We start from the raw sequence: 18,318 nt of genomic DNA on the forward strand, positions 1-18,318 counted from the left end.
CTCCAGTCAAATTCATTTGACCAGTCACGTTGTATAATAGCATTCCTTAAAATGGTCACGGCTACACAGTTTATCAGTCTGTAACTAGTTGGAAAGTCCAAATGCAGTGAGTCAATCAGTTTTATAATCTGAATCCATCTGTTTGTAAGAAATCTGCAGCCATTACAAATGTGAATCTTAGACTTAGGCAGTCTTTAAGAAGTCTGTTGCTCACAGCATGGGATGAAATGGCTCAAAACGAGTCCACAACAAGTCTCTCCTGACACCAAGTCTGTACACAGTCCAAAAACCCAATGAAAACCAGTTGACCAACCAGTCTACCTCACATCCAAAGCCAGTGAAAAAGCAGTCTGTAAACCGGTCTGTATCTAGTACCAGTTGAGCACATCTACCAGATGTCAGAGCTTAGTTCTCTGCTGGTAAGCGGTACGAAGGTGCTGTTCAGGTGGAGTTCTGGCTTCTTCCCAAGCGTACTGCTCTGAGGAACCTGGGAAACACACAGCACAACAGTGATGAGCAGGAATCTCCCCCAGAGCACAAGTCTTAGAAAAGATCTACAGTTCAAAAGAGAAAAAACAGGTGCTGCATTTTACATTATATACAGTACTATTGCATGCCAGTAGTGCACCATGCCTCATATATGACAACTATACTTCTATATGACAACTACTTCCCAGTCTGTTAGAATAAATAAATATTTGATGTCGGATAATATGAAGATACTATTTTCTGTCTACATTTTCTTTTATCCAAACAGACCTCTTGTTCCCCAGTGAACTGCTCTGAACCCCTGGGGAGAAAAGAGGGGTTCCATTTTTAATGTGTTTAAACTCTGAGTACATGCACACAAACAACAGAAAAGGATGCACTGTTGGATGCTTGAAACCAACTAAAACAACAAAAACATACGGTAAGTGGCACTGTCTTTTCTCCCACCTGTCCATTCAGCAGTGTCATGGGGATGTTACAATAGACATGGCGCCCCCCTGGGCCCAGAGTGGAGAACTGCACTGTGGAGGGAGGTGGGAGAGGAGGCGACAGGGAGGAAGGTTGTGGGGGAAGCTGGAACTCGTAGCTGCGGCAGAAATGCCTCATTTGGGCAGCTGTAGCCGTGTGTCCCCCTCCCAGTGGCAAGGTCATCTGGTTGTAGTCCGGGATCTCTGTTGCCAAGGCAACCTGTGGTGGAAAAACATGACTTTCTGTTAACTTTTTATCACCAACAATATCATTCAAGGAGGAAATTAAACCTTACACATCAGTTGTTTTAATTGTCCGTCTATAACTGTGAAACTCCAATTCATAAAGGGTTCAAAATAAAGGAGGCTGAAACTTCACCTCTTTTGTAGAAAGGGCTTAAAGTAGGAGAAAACAGTCTTGTCTTTGGACTAAGATAATTAGGCGAACTATAATTTTGACCACCAGAGACAAACTCCGTAGTCCGATTTGGGTTTTTAGATGTAGTTTCAGACAGTGGTGGAAATTCACCACAGCAGCTGTAGCCGCACTAAGACCCATGGTCAAATAGTGCTTGTATGTGGACCCATTGCAACATCACATGTGCAGCCTGCCCTCTCTTAAAATTATACGGACGGTGTACAAAGCACTTTTAAATGAACTAACTCATGTGTATCATTGTTTGCATTACATTTTAAATGAATGCCATTATCCTATACAATTCCATTAAATTTTCTTCTTATTTTGGGACATCGAGTAAATTAATAGGTTATTTTGGTTACCTTCTTACCGTGGTGGGGGTGTTTTCCTGTTACCTTTGTTGCGTGAAACAACTCTGTGCTTAACTGACATGTTTTGTGAAACTAATTTATTAACCATCTATTTGGCTTTGTAGAACTCTATACAATTCTTATAATATTCCAGTAGTAGTAACAGTGTTTCCAGAACAGTTAGAATTTTAATTACTTTTGATTATTAGCTGTTTTTTTTTTAAATGTATTTACTACCCTACCTACTAATACCTATCTACTACCATAAAAACTTGTGACAGTCTGTTTTGAACCTTGATCACAGCTACAGGCCATTGTCAGGGTGGAAGGACATGTAAAATATTGTCCATCATGGTTTCAAAAACACTAAGTTTGTAAGCAGTAACATTACTGTGAAATAAAACAGCTGACCTGATGATGCCCATGGCGACTCTCATTAGGGGGTGCCAGAGAGGCAGAGGTGGTTGTCATGGCAATGGTGGAGACGGTGGTCTGTAGGTCACCAAAGAGGCCCTGTTCACCGGAGTCCATTACCTATTACCACAGAAACACGATTACATAGTTTTCATTGTGCAGATTTGAGCAGTCAAGAAGATTTTATCCCAATTTTGAAATGACCATTGTGGCAGGAAAGGTACTGAGATACATTGGTTATCTGAAAAGATAAGACTTGCGATACTTTATGTTCTTCTTATTAACAACAAATCCCATGAAAAGACTAAAGCCTTCATATATCTTCATCCTCTGTGTCATGGAGCTCCAGAAATGATTAAAAACAGTGTGCCACACTGTTGTGCTGGGTCACATGTTCCTTCATTTCAATTAACATCGACACTGTAGTTTACTTTTTAGACAATATCTCATACATTGTCCTACGGCTGTAAATACTCCCAAACAAAAACACAAGGTTTTGTTTTATTGTACAATCATGTATAGTAGTTATTAAAACAGTTGCCACATCTTAAAGCCATTGGTTTCGAATACGTAAAGAGGGTGAAATCATAGCCTGGTTTGTGTCCTTTGGTCTGAACTATTTTGCTAAACTTCACATAGTTGCATTTATGTATTTGGTTCATGTAGACTGACACTGTGCATTATCCAAGCAAACAGGTAAACAAAAGTCATAGGGATTCAGGCAGTCCACAAAATGTCATCCTACAAGGTCGGAAACATTTGGCGACAGTGAGGGGTCAAAACGCACCTGATTGCCATTCATTGTGTGTTGCTGAGCATGATGGATCGCCTGAATTCTTCGGTGCTCTTGTACAATTTTTCAAGAGGTTAGGAAGTGTGTTCCTTGGCCCATAAATTGAAGAGGCACCTCACCTCTTCTTGGCTTCATTGTGTTATATCAGGCTTTCCAAGCATGAATAACAGCAGACTATCGGATGTCATTGTGTATTCACTTAAACTCACAAGGCCCTGGAATTTAAAGTTGTTTTATGTAAGTTTTTTTGGGCACTGTGTGAGTTTGAATGGCACCATTCTCAAATGGCCTAATGAAGCAAAGCAAAATAGTTCACATTCCAAAGTTTAACTCGGTTTTGTACATAAAGATTAAAATGATGCTGCAAATGTAAAAAATAAATAAATAAATCAATCACACAATTGGTGTTAACAAGCAGGATAAGAGCACATGTACAGTGTCTGAATGTGATAAATACTCTTATTATCATTGTCCCAGTTCTACGACATCATATGTTAAGGTGCCATATTAAGATCCTTTCTGTTACAGTCCTATGCTTCACTCTGTGTTTGTTTCTTGATGATTATTTTCCATGTAGCGAGCAGCGAGAGAACATCTCTTTGCTAATCAGGGCATACACCACCTGAGGTGTTAACACATGGTAAACATGTGCACATTTTCCCCTATTGTGATTCCAATTTTAATACATTACCTGTGTTTAGCGGGCATTTCAAAGGCCATCTGTTTGTTGTGGATGTATGCTGCCCAGGGGAGCATAAGTAAATATGCTAAATTTCCACAGTATTTTTCCTCGGCTCCTGGACACGCCATGAAGACAGTGTTATTCTGCCAATTGCACCTGTAGCTATACATATGCATGGTCTGTGAGTAGAAGGTAAAGGCTTTCAGTACATTATTTCTTAGGATGTGCAAATTCATCTGTTTTTCAAAGCTATTTTATTCTTACAGTCACAGTTAGGTTTAGCAAAAAAAATAAAAGTGGCCCTTGCACTTTTCCACTGTAGGATTTCTTTTGGTAGTTTAAGTTTAGTATTTTTCTCATACAAACAGTGCCACTGTGTAGATGATTGTGAAAGACTGTAAAACATGATTTCAGATTTCTGTTAATGGCAGTATACCTGGCGTCTGGACAATGTCTCTCTGCGTTTAGCAGGCATTTCGTAGACCACCTGTTTCCAAAACTTAGAGGACAGCTCATTGCTTTTAGGACCCCTCCACTTGATGATGGATAAAACCTGGAGAGAAGAAAAGAGAGGTGAAAAGATTTCTTTTTTTATTCTCTAATTGTTTTATTCTGCTGGTGTTTGATCAGATCACCTTCCTCTCTCCCTCCATTCATCCCTCTCTCTGCATACCTTGATCGTATGTTTCAGTGCTTCAACCTCTTGGTAGTTGATGACATTCTTCAGGTCGGCACACTCTATCATGATCACCTGGACACACAGAAAGGCAGGTGCAGAAGTGTTTGGGAAGAGAGGAATATGACAATCTCTGAGCAGAGCAATTCTCTTTATTGCTCAAAGCCAGGAAAAGCTGATGTCACACATTTCCTCATCTTTTAGACTGACTTCCTGTTTCCTTTGTGATTCATACCTTGATCTCCCCGGTGACCAACATAGAATGGAGGCGTGTCTCTATCTGGAAGATACTCCACCCTCTTTTGGCGACAAACTCTGGGGTCAAAACGATGATGAGACGTCTGCTCTGCTCCACGCTGCGAGCCAAGTCCTCGATATAGGCTGGGAGAGAGAGACATGGAGACAAAGTGTAAGTGACAGAGTGAAAAGAGAGAGTTAGAGAAGGATGTCAATTAGAGTGAAGTGAAGAACAAAATGTGGTTGGTGTCTTGCAATTTACTAGTTAGAAATATAAAAGAAAATAAACTGTTCCAGCCAGAATCTATGGTATAAGTGAATGTGTTAGCATCATTTTCAGTAATACTCTTTTCTATACTTACAATAGTGTATAGGGCAGAACTGTAAACATCACTGTGGTTAGATAAAACAGGACTGATACAAAAAAAAGTAACCAGCCAAGGGTCTTCAGCTACAGCGCAACTCACAGTAGGCCGGTCTTAACACTCTGCTCATGACTGGGTTGATGTCGAAATATAGCAATATTTAATCATCAAACCTAATTCGTAGATGTAGTATCATTAGCTGTATAGCCATAGTGTATAGCCATAACATATCCTCTCCCACCATTGCCAACTCATCACACTGCTCATTTCATTATTATTTTCATCTTTATGATTATTACACCTTGCATTTACTCTGTAGATAGTAGTTTAGTTAATAAACTCCTTTATTTACACCCAGTTGTTGTCCTGCTGTATTCTTTTGACGTAGAGACTGGAGATCCATTGAATCAAGAAGTCATGGCTTCCGATATGAGATTGATAAATTTGGCAATGAAATAATTCATTGTTGTCCTCCCAGAGGACTGGTGCCCCATTTCAACGAGAGTAAATTCTAAAATATGGCGTTAACGCTACACTAGCTAAGCACCGGAGCTAAAGGGGGGAAAAGCTAGCATGGCTTTATTCAAACTAAAAAAAAACAAGTAACACCCTGAGTCACATATCTTTAACTTGTACATAAATTGTGGTTATCTTTTTCATGAATTACGTGCTTCAACTATTTCCTGCGACTACAGCTGTGTGCAGTGGACTGAATAGGCATGAAGTGTTTTCACACAGGTGCTTAGTTTTTTTTTTATCTCATGTAAATTAGGCAACTTTGGACAGAGCCAAGCAAGCTCACTGGTTCTCCCTGCCTCCTGTTTTTATAGCCTAAACACATCTTGACTTTTAAGCTCTTTATTTAATGCGCAGATCTGAGGTTGATATCTTATCATGTTCAAGTATCAGGTCTCATGTTATTGTTTCTAAAAAATCCTCCTGTGCAACTCTCTGTCACACCTCTTTCCAAAATGCTCTAAAATACACAAAAAGCAATAAACACATTTAACAAACAGCTAAAAAAAAAAGCTTTGTGGTCCTTCGTGGGACTAGCTCAATGTTTTGGGAAATATGCTTAATCATGTTCATTTGTTCAGTAGTTTAGGCTATTTTTAACTTTGGGGAGAGTCAGTAACCTCTCGAAGCAGCTGGATTTCTCATAAGCCAGAATCCATCTTGCCAATATCCAAGATATTTGCTAGTTGTCAAACCACAGTTGTTCTGGCCAATCAGCATCCTGTGAGGGAGGAGCTACTGGCAGCTACAGATGTCTTAGGTGAAAGAGGTTAGTGTACAAGCTACTACAGCATCAGTTATATCAGAACTGGAGAGTATTTCAAAGAGCTGAGAGGCTGAAGGCTTTTCCTTTTTCTCACAAATGGCTTCAGTAAGAGTATGATTTCCAAACTGGATCCGGTGGTAGTGAAAAAAATGGGAAGGATGCAGAATCTGATTGGTTGACGCTAGCCTGTTATACACGCTGATAGATAGACCGTTCATCCTATCACCTGTCAAGTACTTTTTGGGAACGCCTGTTGTTTTCCAAACAGTTTCTAACCGTAGACTGTATGTAAAGATGGATGTAGCCTCTGTGATGTTACCTATAGGTTTCTGAAGAACAGTTTTGAAGCTCAGAGTGGGCTTCCTCGCCGTCGCCATCTTGGCAGTACCTGACTCTGCCTAACTCCCAGCTAATCCAAAAGTGGGCAAAGAGGTGGGGCTTGTGGTGAGTTGAGACTTTGGTACATGCCAGTTTGTGGCAAGCATATGCTCCCCCACCTGTCACTCAAAGCTGCCACGCCCTCAATTATGCAGATCTTTAAGGCTTAATATATGTAAACAGGTGAGTTATATAAAAATTCACCCCCCCGTACAGTAGTTATAAAATTAGCTATAGAGACCAAAACTGTTTTTTGTACCAGGCTGTAAACATGTTTATTTCTGCTGTAAAGTTGGGCATTTTAACATGGGTCTATGGGGAATGACTCATGTTTGGAGCCAGACTCAAGTGGGCATTCAAGGAACTACAGTTTTTGGCACTTTAGTGTTGGCTTCATTTTTCAGCCCTGGAAGTTGTCTCCTGTTTCCAACGAAGCCTTGCCACATGGTTCTGAGTAGCAAACCATCTTGTATGTCAGGTTAGAGAGGAGAGTCAGGCTAGCTGTTTCTACCTACTTCTAGTCTTTATGCTAAGCTAACCACCTCCTTCACTTGTTTCATACTTAATATACAGATATGAGAGTGGTAACAGTCTTCTCATCTAGCTCTTGGATAGAAAGCAAATATGTGTATTTTCTAAGTATATTGAACTGTTCCTGTAATGGTCATGTATTTGTGCAAATGACAATTATGAGAGATTTTTGAGAGGTTTTATTTATAGTATAGAAAAGCTACAACAGCTTCAAAAAGAAGAGGCAGGAAAAAAAATGCATCTAATATTAGAGTATGTAAGGTAAACCTCCTTATATAGTATCTGCCCTCCTCTTGCTGGCTGCAGCCTTCAAGTCATCTTGTTCATAAAATGACAGGAAAGACTGACAGGAGTATACAGTGGAGTGACAGAAATGCTGGTGCAAGGTTTTTGGCTCTGACACAGCACAGCGGAGTCGGTTCTTAAATGGGGATCAGACTTGTGCTGATACACCACCATCAGCTTTTACTTATATCTCAGAGAGGAAATGTGAACTTGAAGAGGGGGATGGGCAGGTGATGTAATGTGAAAAGTGAACAAATCTGAGGTGGAGCCACTTTATGTGTCAATATAAATATGAGTCAATATAGAGCTCAATGCAATACTTGCAGAAGTCTTTAAATGCTCTTTTTTTACCCTCACTGAGGTGCCATTGTTTGGTGCCAGGCCCAGTGTTAACTTATTTTCCCAAAATGTTCCATTTCTAATTATTTATTTGTGACATTCTCAGTGTTTTCTGCAACATGTATAACTGAAAGTGCTCATTATTTCTTAAATTTGCTCTGTGAACAACGGATTCCCTCCCTCTGTGTGTCTCTTTCCTTCACCATCTCTTCACTTGCTAACTAAATTAATGACAGACTCTCCAACAACACATTGCAATTTCACGCTCAATTTGAGAGGCACAAATAGTACAGAACATCCCAAAATTCAGTCCCTTTCTCTCTCTTCTATGGGTTGCCTTTGCTTTCCTCTCTTTATCTGTCCCCCTCTTCTCTCCTCACAACTAACCTCCCCTCCTCCCTCCTGCTCCCCACTTCCCCTTCCCGCTCTCTGTTTCTGAGGATTATGTAAATCAATTAATAAAATAACACAAACCAATGACCCCGTCCCCACCTCTTTCTCTTCCCGTTGTTTATTTCCTGCTCTCTTGTTCATTTCGGAGGGCTAATGGAGTGGATAATTGAATGGCGTATTTTAGGTCGCATCGCCATGTTGCTCTGTCAATGGCTTTGGTAAGCAATGAAAAGGCACCTCGCTCTGTCTCCGTGATTCTCTCAGTGAGTCTGCTCTCCACACTATGTAACCTTTAGTTCATATGCAGCTTAGACAGAGTTATGTGTGCAGGTATGCTCAGTGGACATTTGTCTTTGGGATGTTTTCGGGGCACAGAGAGGAACCCTCAATTTGGGAGGAAATGTGACTTTTTCATCTGCTGTCAGGATGTGATGTTGTGTGTGTGGGAGCTGAGGCATAATTTTGGCCAACGGCAGTGTATGTAAGGCATGCTGATTCATTATGAACCATATTTAAGTAAATTTATTTATGTATTTTAGCAGAAAATGTTAAATAATGCAGAAAACACACATTAGTTTGTTATTTTCTAGCCATGTTATAAAGTTATTTTAGCAACTACCTTCTTTTCAGAAGTTTTTAGGACAAGTTGAAAAACATCATGTTGACAAAATGTTGATACACAGGGGATAATGGCTTGGTATTTCATTTGTTGCATTACTTTGATATTTCAGTGGAATTAACCAGGGACCTCACAGACTATTGATGTGTTTTATAATGTTTTTTAAAGAACTGAGCAGGTACAGTATATTACCTCAGTTCCCTGAAGCACATAGCCACTTTACCTAATAAATAGTATCATAAATAGCATTTGTAACCAATACCATTTCAACAAATGGTGGATATACAGTATCTGTAAAGTCCAGATGAAAAATAAACTTAATTGTTAATATCTCAGATGATATCAATCAGATTTTGGTGGAACATCAGGAAATGATCTGTGCCACTCCATCCAAAACTAGACTGTTTGGCTTAAAGTTATAATATGTAACTTTTCCCAATTAGAATGTCTAAAAATTTGATCTTTTTGGAGTTCTTCACTTACATTATCCCAAATGTTTCCAGCAATTTTCAAACCAGAGAAATCTGTGATTTTAATCATTGTAACGGTCCGTGCTATTTGGTCGCCGGCCAATGACATCGTATCCCCTATGTGCATGCGTTGGTGTTGTGGTTGCCTGCTAGAAGCTAAAACTGACTTTTATCCAGTTTTAAGTCACACACATTTTATATACCTTGGTCGTTTTCTACTATATATTTTGACTGGATGAAGGATTTTAGTTATCGGACGTCAGGATCTTAAGTTATCAGAGAAAAAAGCCAGGCAAATGTGAGGCAGCTCAGCTCCCAGCCGCTCATGTGTCTCCTGAATTACGTAGGTGCATCACAGATTTTTAAAGTCAAATGGCTTTATTTGTTTTTCTACTGGTGTTAATTCCCTTCCATTTGTTTTGGAGAGGAGGACACCTCTGTGGATAATTCAGCTGCCGGTAAAAACATCCTGAATGCCTGGTTCATAAGTTATCAGAGAAACAATCAAAACAAAGGTTAGCAGCACCCTTAGCTCCCAGACCCTCTCTGAGGTCCCATGTCTGCCGTACAGCATTGGCGAAGCACTGACTTTAAATGTGAAACTGCTTTATTCAGTGTTTTTACTGGTTAAAATCACCTGGACTGTTTGTTTTGGAGAGGAAGAGACGACTGTGGATAATCTTTTGTTATTGTTGTGACTGAGAGACCCCTAGTGGTAGAAGTTACATACTGTGCATTTAATCAGGGCACCACTGCGTTTGGTAAATAGAGAGCTGAAGTCATTATGTCACTGGGCTAATGTCACTTCCATTTGCTCCTGTAACTGAAATTATTCTCTCTCATTGAACTGTTCTTTCATCGGCTTTTGTGAAAAAAAAGTTTGTTCCTCTGGATTTCTTTCCATATTCTATGTTGTGTGTTGACATTGAATGAGAGTGCAAGAATGTGTCTGGGAGAATCTTAAATGTGTGTGTGGGGGTGTTTATCACATAAACATCCCCACACACACTATGTTTCAAACTAAATCCTCCAGTCACTGTCCCTGCAGCTGGCAAGGCAGGAGATGAGCCCAACAATGATGGATGGATGTGTGTGTGTGTCCGCTGAGGATATTGACAAATCTGTATATTACATTGTATCTGCAGTTTTATTCCATATTTCTTCCACGTTTACAGCCCCACTGCCCTCAACACTGTCTTGAAATTTTTCATCATTAAACAATTTTGCAGCGTTCAGTGTACATATTGTGAGCATCTACATTTGCGATTTTTGAGCGTATGTGGATGGCAGCAGCAGCAAATAAATCCACACACTGTCCTCAAATTGTCAATTTGAGGATGGAGAAAAACAGACATGTTTTCAGACTGACCAGGAAGGACGACTTTTCAGACAAGTAATCTTTCACCCACGGTTCCAATAGTACTTTCATTAAAAATTATGTTATTAGTGTTAGTTAGATAATTGGGGGATAGATAGAAAGACAGATGGACGGTGTGTGCCTGCATGTGTATGGCTGTAAGAGTTATGGTTGTCCCCTTGTGTCTGTAGAACGGTGTGTCTATGTGCACCTGTTTTTGTGTGTGTGTTTGTGTGTGTGAGGTCAGAACATTCACAGACAAAGCAATAACTCCAGTTGGACAGAGAGTGACACATAACCCCAGAAATCATGGCAGACGGTGTGTGTGTGCTTGTGTGTGTGTGTGTGTGTGTGTGTGTGTGTGTGTGTGTGTGTGTGTGTGAGTGTGTGCTGTTTGCTCTCTATGTGTCCTGTACATTATGCGTGGACATCTCTGGGTGTTTAAGTGAGAGCTCGACATGAGCTAGGTTGAGAAAAACTATTTACTTGTTTGTTTCTTAAAAAAGTGAGAACATGAGTTTGTGAGACTCATTGCCTAAAGCAGAGTGACATTGTTGTGTTGTGTATCGGTGTGTGTATGTGGCTGGATGTGCACACGTTATGTGCAGCTGAGAGCACACACAGACATATGTGTGTCTGTTTGTGAGTGTGCTATGATGAAGATCCGCATTCATTCTTATTTATTCTGACAGAGTGATGAATTCTGGGTATTGGGGGCTACAGTGGCCCAGAGCTTGTGTGTGTGTGTGTGCGTGTGTGTGTGCGTGCGTGCACAGGTAAGGTAGATAGATATATAGATGGATACTTACTACTGCTGGGTATTAGATCTCTGTCTGGTATAAACAGCTTGTATCCGTAATGTTTCTCCAGAACATCTGGCAGGATCTCCAACGCAAACGTCTCCTCATCGCTGCTCGTCCTGCGAGAGGAGAGAACGACAAATATGGCTCCTGATTCAAAATCATCAGTTAATAACGGGCGGAAATGAAATGAAAGTGTTAATATGAAAGTATGGGTGCACATGAGGTGACATCATTAAGCCTGATGTGATTCGCCGTTTTTGTTACTGTGACAATGCTTCACGAACAACAAAGATGACTTTTACTGTGAAGCAGCTGTGGGAAGTAATTAGTTACAGTTAGCATGGTTAGCTTAGCTTAGTTTAGTTTGGTTTTTGGGAAAGACACTTATTGACTTCCTTTTCCAGAGTGAGATTAAGATTGATAGCAGGTTTTCCTCATTCAGTTTGGAGCTGCAGCCAGGATGTGGTTCATTTAGAGGTGATGGGAGGCAGATTTTGTCACCAGGCAAGCCATTTACTTTATGCAAAGTCATGACTCGGGCTCTGCGCTTCATACGCGGACATGGCCGTGGTATCAGAAAGTCAACCACGACATTTACTAAAAGCTGTAGCTTTTCCTTAAAGAAATTGAGGTTGTTACATATTAATACAACATTTACCACTTTTCTTTGCTAAGTCAGTTTTATGTCTGAGAACTGGGAGCAGGAAGTGCTCACTGCAAATATTCAACACACATGATCAAGCTGGGCAAGTTCTTCTTCTGTGCTAAAGTCCCTGATAGTTGCGAGCTTGAGAGTCAGTGTTGTTAAAATGAAAAACAACTTGGTTTAACATGTGTGTGTGCATGTGTGTACGTGTGTATGTGCACTGAGGTAGCTCACCTGCCCAGAGAGTCCAGGTCCACTTTAGTATAGGACAGGTAGGCATCGTACTCCTTATTATCTGTGAAGAGAGAGGCACGAGACAGAGTGAGACAACAGAAGTACAGGGGACGTCAGTTTAACAGATTTTAAGATCTTGCATCCCACATCTGATTATATTTACATTACAGAAAATACTTTTGCTGATCACCTTTAAAACCCAGTTAGACCTCTGACCTCCTCTCACATGTTTTATATGTTACATGTATTATAATATTACTGTATAGTTCCTTTTAAACAGTCATCAACACAGGATAAATGTTTGTCGTCTCGCTGTGAGCAGTTCATCAAAACCTGCTAACTTCCTGAATGAAGACACGTTTTGATCAGTTCTTCATCTGCTCTTTGTGAGACTAAAGAAAATCAGTGATTCATCTTCGGGGGGAGCCAGGGCTTGGTAATACCCTGTCAAGAAAATCAGGTGGACTTTAAGTTGAAATCAATACTTTCAGTTAATACAGCAACTTTACTTCTGTGTGAATTTATTTCTACTATCTTTTTCTATAGCTATAATGCATCTGCTTATATTGCTTTGCAAATGTAACTTTTCAAAGGGGCTTTAAAAAGAAAGATCATCATTACTCAGCCAACGATTACAAAATTACAAACCAAACAACTGAAAAAAACAAACATTTATTCACTTTGGTGCTTTTTTTTTCGTCAATTGCTTCCTTTGACTTCAGTGAAGACTTAATCAAGTGTAAATGTTGTGCTTTTTATCAACATGTTTAAACTTGCCAATGACTTTTCACTCAAAGACACATGCATTCATTTAGTGCCTGAATTGTGTGTGTGTCCCTAAGTGACACTGAGCACTCAGAGAGGCTTACCATCTTCAGTTTCATCACTCCCAAAGTGCCTCCTGTAGCAGAGCATGATCTCCAAGTTGTAGCACTTGTAAAGTGCCGTTAGGACTCCCAGAAGCAGCAATATGACCCCGAGACCACCAGCCAACTCCAGGCGATACATGTCTACAGGCAGAGAGAGACAGAAAGGCCACAATAAGAGGAAGAACTAATGGTAAAGTGAAAACAAAATAATCACCCACTTCCTCCAATAAGTCAAGGTTAGAAGACTGAATCATTGATGCTCAGTTTGCTTTGGATTCATTTTCGTCGTTGCTTTTCACAAACTGGTTTGCTCACGTCTAAGTAAACAAAGTGAATCTGCAATGATTTGACTTCAGGAAATTTAAAAAAGAAAAGTTGGATTACCTTCAAATTGGCAAATTTTCTAAATCGGTGACTAAAACTCATTTGCTCGCACAGACACACACACAGGCTGGCAGAAACACAAACACACACACACACACACACACACACACACACACACACACACACACACACACACACACACACACACACACACACAGGCAGAACTACTGAGATTGACTTTTCATTTGATGACTTTTCATTTGATGAATCGCAGCTGAATTTAGATGCTTTGCTAATAGTCTGCTGAATCTTCCTGCTAATAAAACACACTTACTTCAACTGACTCAATGACACACACACACACGTGAGACATGTTCACTTGACAACCAGCTGGCTGTCAAGAGCCAATCAATTAGGAGCTAATAATTAATGTTTGTTTGCTTCGTCTGCTCATGAAACAATTCTCTTTGGACTTGTCCTCGTTAACGAGAAGGTCGGGGGTGAAAGATTGGATGAATTCCACAGACATTTCATTGAAGCTCAATGACGCAGTATTTTGATGTCAACACTGACTGAAATGATTCTCTGTACTAGAAACGCCAGTTTAACTGTGTATTAATAAACCACTCTTTGGCCCTGAGCAGCTCCAGCAGCTCAGTCTTCGCTTTGATTCATCGACCCATCGAGTCAAAGTCAAACACTTAGCAGAGCCGAAGAGAGCCAGATGTTTCAGTGTAAAGCTGGCAGACCAAAACAAGAATGGATATCAGACAGGTGTCTGAACCGGCCAAGTTGCTCTGTACCTGCTCTAAGTAAAATAGGAACATGGTTTGCTAACTTGTCACTGTCCTAAATCAAGCTTTAAAGCAGGTCTATGCAACTTTTACTGAACTGGAGCCCCTGTGGCCACAAGTGACAACTGTGGGAGAAGTTAAAGAGTCTGAGTAGAGAAGAATTGTAAAGTCATTAAACTGAAACACTAAGGTTGGTCACACAGTAATATCTATATTTACTACTTACTTTATTAATATTAGCTAATGATTGTAGATTTCGGTCAGGTCAGACCAAGTGAGGTTGTAGCAGAAAAAACCTTTGAGTGTGCTAACTTAAGCATTTTGAATTGAGTGTATTTATTGCTTGTGAAATAAACATTTTTATTTGTAAGAGGAAGAATGTGTTTTTACTAATCTCACTTTAACAGTGTGGCTTTGCCACAAGTTACAGGTCATTATTTTCCTATGTATAAAGTACTCATGTACAGCTGTAGTCCCAGTGGCTTATCACTGAAATGTACAGTATATGGAAGCGCTCATTATAAAACATATTTGTCAAACCAACCAGTCAATCCTTATCCTTTAAGCCTTTTCTCGTGTATTTGTGAAACATAGTGAGTTGAAAACATGTCCAATAAAGTATAAGGGCTCTGGTGATTGCTAAAGAACTGTCTTTGAAAACCTCAGAGTATTTTCCCCAGTTGGTCACAAAAGGCAGCAAAGAGGCGTTACAGCTGCACTCAAAGGTTTGAGAAGCCACACAAAGGTAAGTTTTATTTTCTATTGGCAGAACAGGCTTTGGACAAACTTTGAGTCAAGGTTAAGGCTCTAAATAAGGATTAACTGATTGGTTTGACAAATGTGCATGATGCATGGCACAACACCTCTCAAACAGTGAATGACAGTCTCAAAATATGCTAGTAAAACTGCTAATTTTACAGTTTGCTGCCATGTTTTTGTTGGTTTGCTTGTGTGCAGAAATGTAAGTGAACTTGTGGTGTGTGTTGAAGGTTCCCTGTGGAGTGTTTGACTTCTGGTGGCGCTATGGAGCTGCTTTATGCTGAGTGGGTCCCTGTTATTGTTTATCTTGTGCAGGTGAACAAAGACACACATGCTCGTGCAGCCACACAGTGCACAGTCCTGGTCAACAGGGAGCGATGTGCTAACCAAGGCAGTGAAGAAGACGACTGTTAGCAGGTAAACACGGCTGTAAACAATGAAAAACAATGCAAAAATCTGTGTTTTACGAGGAAGGAAATACACTTGACAAGTTTGCCAGACCTCAAAGACGCACAAAATGCATTTTGGTGACTGACACTGAATATGAACAAAACTTTTTTTTTCATTTATAGGGAACCTCCACCTGACAGAAACAGAGGGAGCAGTGTTCTACTCAACTGAGAGAGTATAAGTTGCAAAACCCAGAAAGTGTTTTGCAACTTATACACTTGAGTGAGAGAGATAGATGACCCCACGTCAGCACGTTGGACACACACACACACACACACACACACACACACACACACACATACATGATCTCAGACCGGGGGTGTGTGAATGAATGATAGTGCTATCATAGGCAATATGAGTGTATGGGAGATTAATGGAACATGGCTGGTGAATGACACCATGGGAAATATGATCTATTACTATCTCTCACACGCACATGGATGCACGCACGCACGCACACACACACACACACACACACACACACACACACACACACACACACACACACACACACACACACACACACACACACACACACAGACTGCAGGGTAAAGAGCACACACTCTGCCAGACTGCTGCCAACATGGTGCACCAAAGCTTCATTGTATAAACACACAAACACATCTCCTCATGTGTGTGTTCATTATCAGAAACTGAACTGAGTTAGAAACCGTGTCAGGACCAGGTGTAATTTTCTGATTTTTTTTTTTTGAATGAATGAACTAACAGCAGCGGAGTACCCAGGAAGTGGTCATGGTGGATGGAAGATGTACAAAGTTCCCAACTATCACACCGGACACTGAGACGGAGCTGCACCTGTGGTTGAGGCAAAAGCACTTTGGATAGGGGGAGATGGTGGTTTTGATTAAATGTAAATAAATGTGCCTGAACTAACTGTTTCTGTATTAAACAGAAATTTGAATAATGTTGTAGTCACTACAAGTGGATACTGCACTGCAAGATCAGATATTACTTATAGAGACCAAAACTGTTTTTTGTACCAGGCTGTAAACATGTTTATTTCTGCTGTAGAGATGGACATGTTAAAATGGGAGTCCTTGGGGATTGACTCGTGTTTGAAGTCAGCCTCAAGTGGTCATTTGAGGAACTGCAGTTTTTGGCACTTCAGTGTAGGCTTCATTTTTCAGTCCTGTAGGTTGTCACATGGGCCAGAGTCAGGATTATAAAACCACAACCATCCCGCATAGGGAGTTACTCCTGACGGTCAGACCAGGACCAGCAGCTCCACCGCCATCAGTAAGTGAGTGAGAGGTGAATTGTAAAGTGGTTTGTCTATCTAGCTTGTGAAAGCTAGTAAGAGGAACTTGAGTTGTTGTTAACTGTTTTATAAAACTGTTACTTTAATGGCCAGGAATGAATGTTGATGCTTTCATCCAAATGACCTTAGTCTAAACTGTGCTCAGACAGAACATGAGATTACATTTGGTGTGGGGTTAGTATAACACACCAATGTGTAGCAATGTGTAGTACACTCCACTTCCCTCTGCACAGATTCATATCACAACAGTCAAGTGAGGAGCATCAGAGCTCGACATACATACAGTTTGAAGATTTGCAGTGAGGAAGTCTATCAAAGGTTAGGAACAAAAAGACAAAAGTTTTGATACAAAATGTCATTGATTATATCTTTGAATAAATTCCAATGATCAGAATCTAATTTAAATGGAATGAGACTTGAAGACCCTCGTTTGATAAGTACAGTTGAATCAGTTAATTTCTTTGTTCTCTTGTCAGTTTTATGTGTGGGTGACAGCGTGTAATAGCAACATTCAATCTGTTCCCTCTTATGTCTTACTGTTCCTCTGATATTTCAACAGTTACCCTGTTATTTAACCGAACGTGTCAATCAGAGACATGAACACAAAGGCTCTCAATCATGAGCTTAATTCTAATAACATACTATTGTACAAATTACAGTATGTGCAGTATTAAAAGAGTTCTGCTGCATGACAAGTATCAAAAGTAAAAGTACTCCTTATGCATCAGAATAGCTTGTGTCAGTGGTATATTATTATACGGTATATAATTTCATTGTTATTACTCATGCATTAAAATGTGTGCGGGTTTTTTTTTCTTCTTTTTTTTCAAATGTCGTCACTGGTCAAGGTGAAGCTGATCTGAACTGCTCCATAAACTGTAAATGCAACATGTTTTATTCACTGATCATTTTGAAAATCTTAATGTTTAAAGGAGCAGCTACAGTGCACATGTTAATAAGTGTCTCTCTCTTAAATAAGTGTAATGGGGTAAAAAGGAGAATATTTCCCTCTGAAATTGTGAAGTAGTCGGCAAAAATAGTTCCTCAAAAGTAAACCTAAGTACAGTGCTTGATAAGTGCACTTATTAATGTACAGATCCTTTACACCACTAGGTTCTGTACAGCACTGTGGGAACAGGCTTAAGACGTCCTCGTCAGCAGTCTTTTCAAAACCACTGATTATTATGTTGAACAACCCAAATGCAAATCCAAAGGTGCAGGAGAAGCAGTTATTAAAAAACAGACAGATACATCTTTGAGTGACAACCCAGCATGGTGATACAGTAGCTGATAAAACAGCCTGCACCAGCATTAAAAACCTCATATAATGTGTAAGCTGTTTTTAGTTTGTTTTAGAACAACTCTGTGTAAGTTTAATATCAGATTCAGGGGAGGTCAGCTGTGTGTGAATAATTATTGCAACACAATCCTTGTCACTAAATTTAGTCTGAGAGCTTATTTAAAAAAAAAAAAAAAAATTAATTTACATTTTATTTAATCAGGAAATCACATTGAGATTGAGATCTCATTTAAAAGTGAGATAAAAAACAAACAAACAAACAAAAAGAAATATTTGATGAGCCAAACTACTTTCATTTTGTTTACTGTTACTCTT

At 39.9% G+C, this 18,318-nt stretch overlaps 1 protein-coding gene across 1 annotated transcript in view; it reads right to left on the reverse strand.

The window, feature by feature from the left end:
- Positions 1-388: 388 nt before the first annotated feature.
- LOC111226783 (X-linked interleukin-1 receptor accessory protein-like 2) overlaps positions 389-18,318 on the reverse strand; it is a 153,696-nt gene continuing 135,766 nt past the window's right edge. Inside the window, exons 9-17 of the mRNA XM_022752094.1 lie at positions 13,098-13,238; positions 12,229-12,289; positions 11,355-11,464; positions 4,525-4,670; positions 4,287-4,364; positions 4,050-4,166; positions 2,156-2,258; positions 937-1,160; positions 389-487 (exon numbers count right to left, since the gene is read on the reverse strand). Coding sequence (XP_022607815.1) covers positions 389-487; positions 937-1,160; positions 2,156-2,258; positions 4,050-4,166; positions 4,287-4,364; positions 4,525-4,670; positions 11,355-11,464; positions 12,229-12,289; positions 13,098-13,238 — 1,079 coding nt within the window. The remainder of the gene's footprint in view (positions 488-936; positions 1,161-2,155; positions 2,259-4,049; positions 4,167-4,286; positions 4,365-4,524; positions 4,671-11,354; positions 11,465-12,228; positions 12,290-13,097; positions 13,239-18,318) is intronic.

Source organism: Seriola dumerili, unplaced genomic scaffold, assembly GCF_002260705.1.
Source record: "Seriola dumerili isolate Sdu_G_001 unplaced genomic scaffold, Sdu_1.0 BDQW01000161.1, whole genome shotgun sequence".
Classification (NCBI taxonomy): domain Eukaryota; kingdom Metazoa; phylum Chordata; class Actinopteri; order Carangiformes; family Carangidae; genus Seriola; species Seriola dumerili.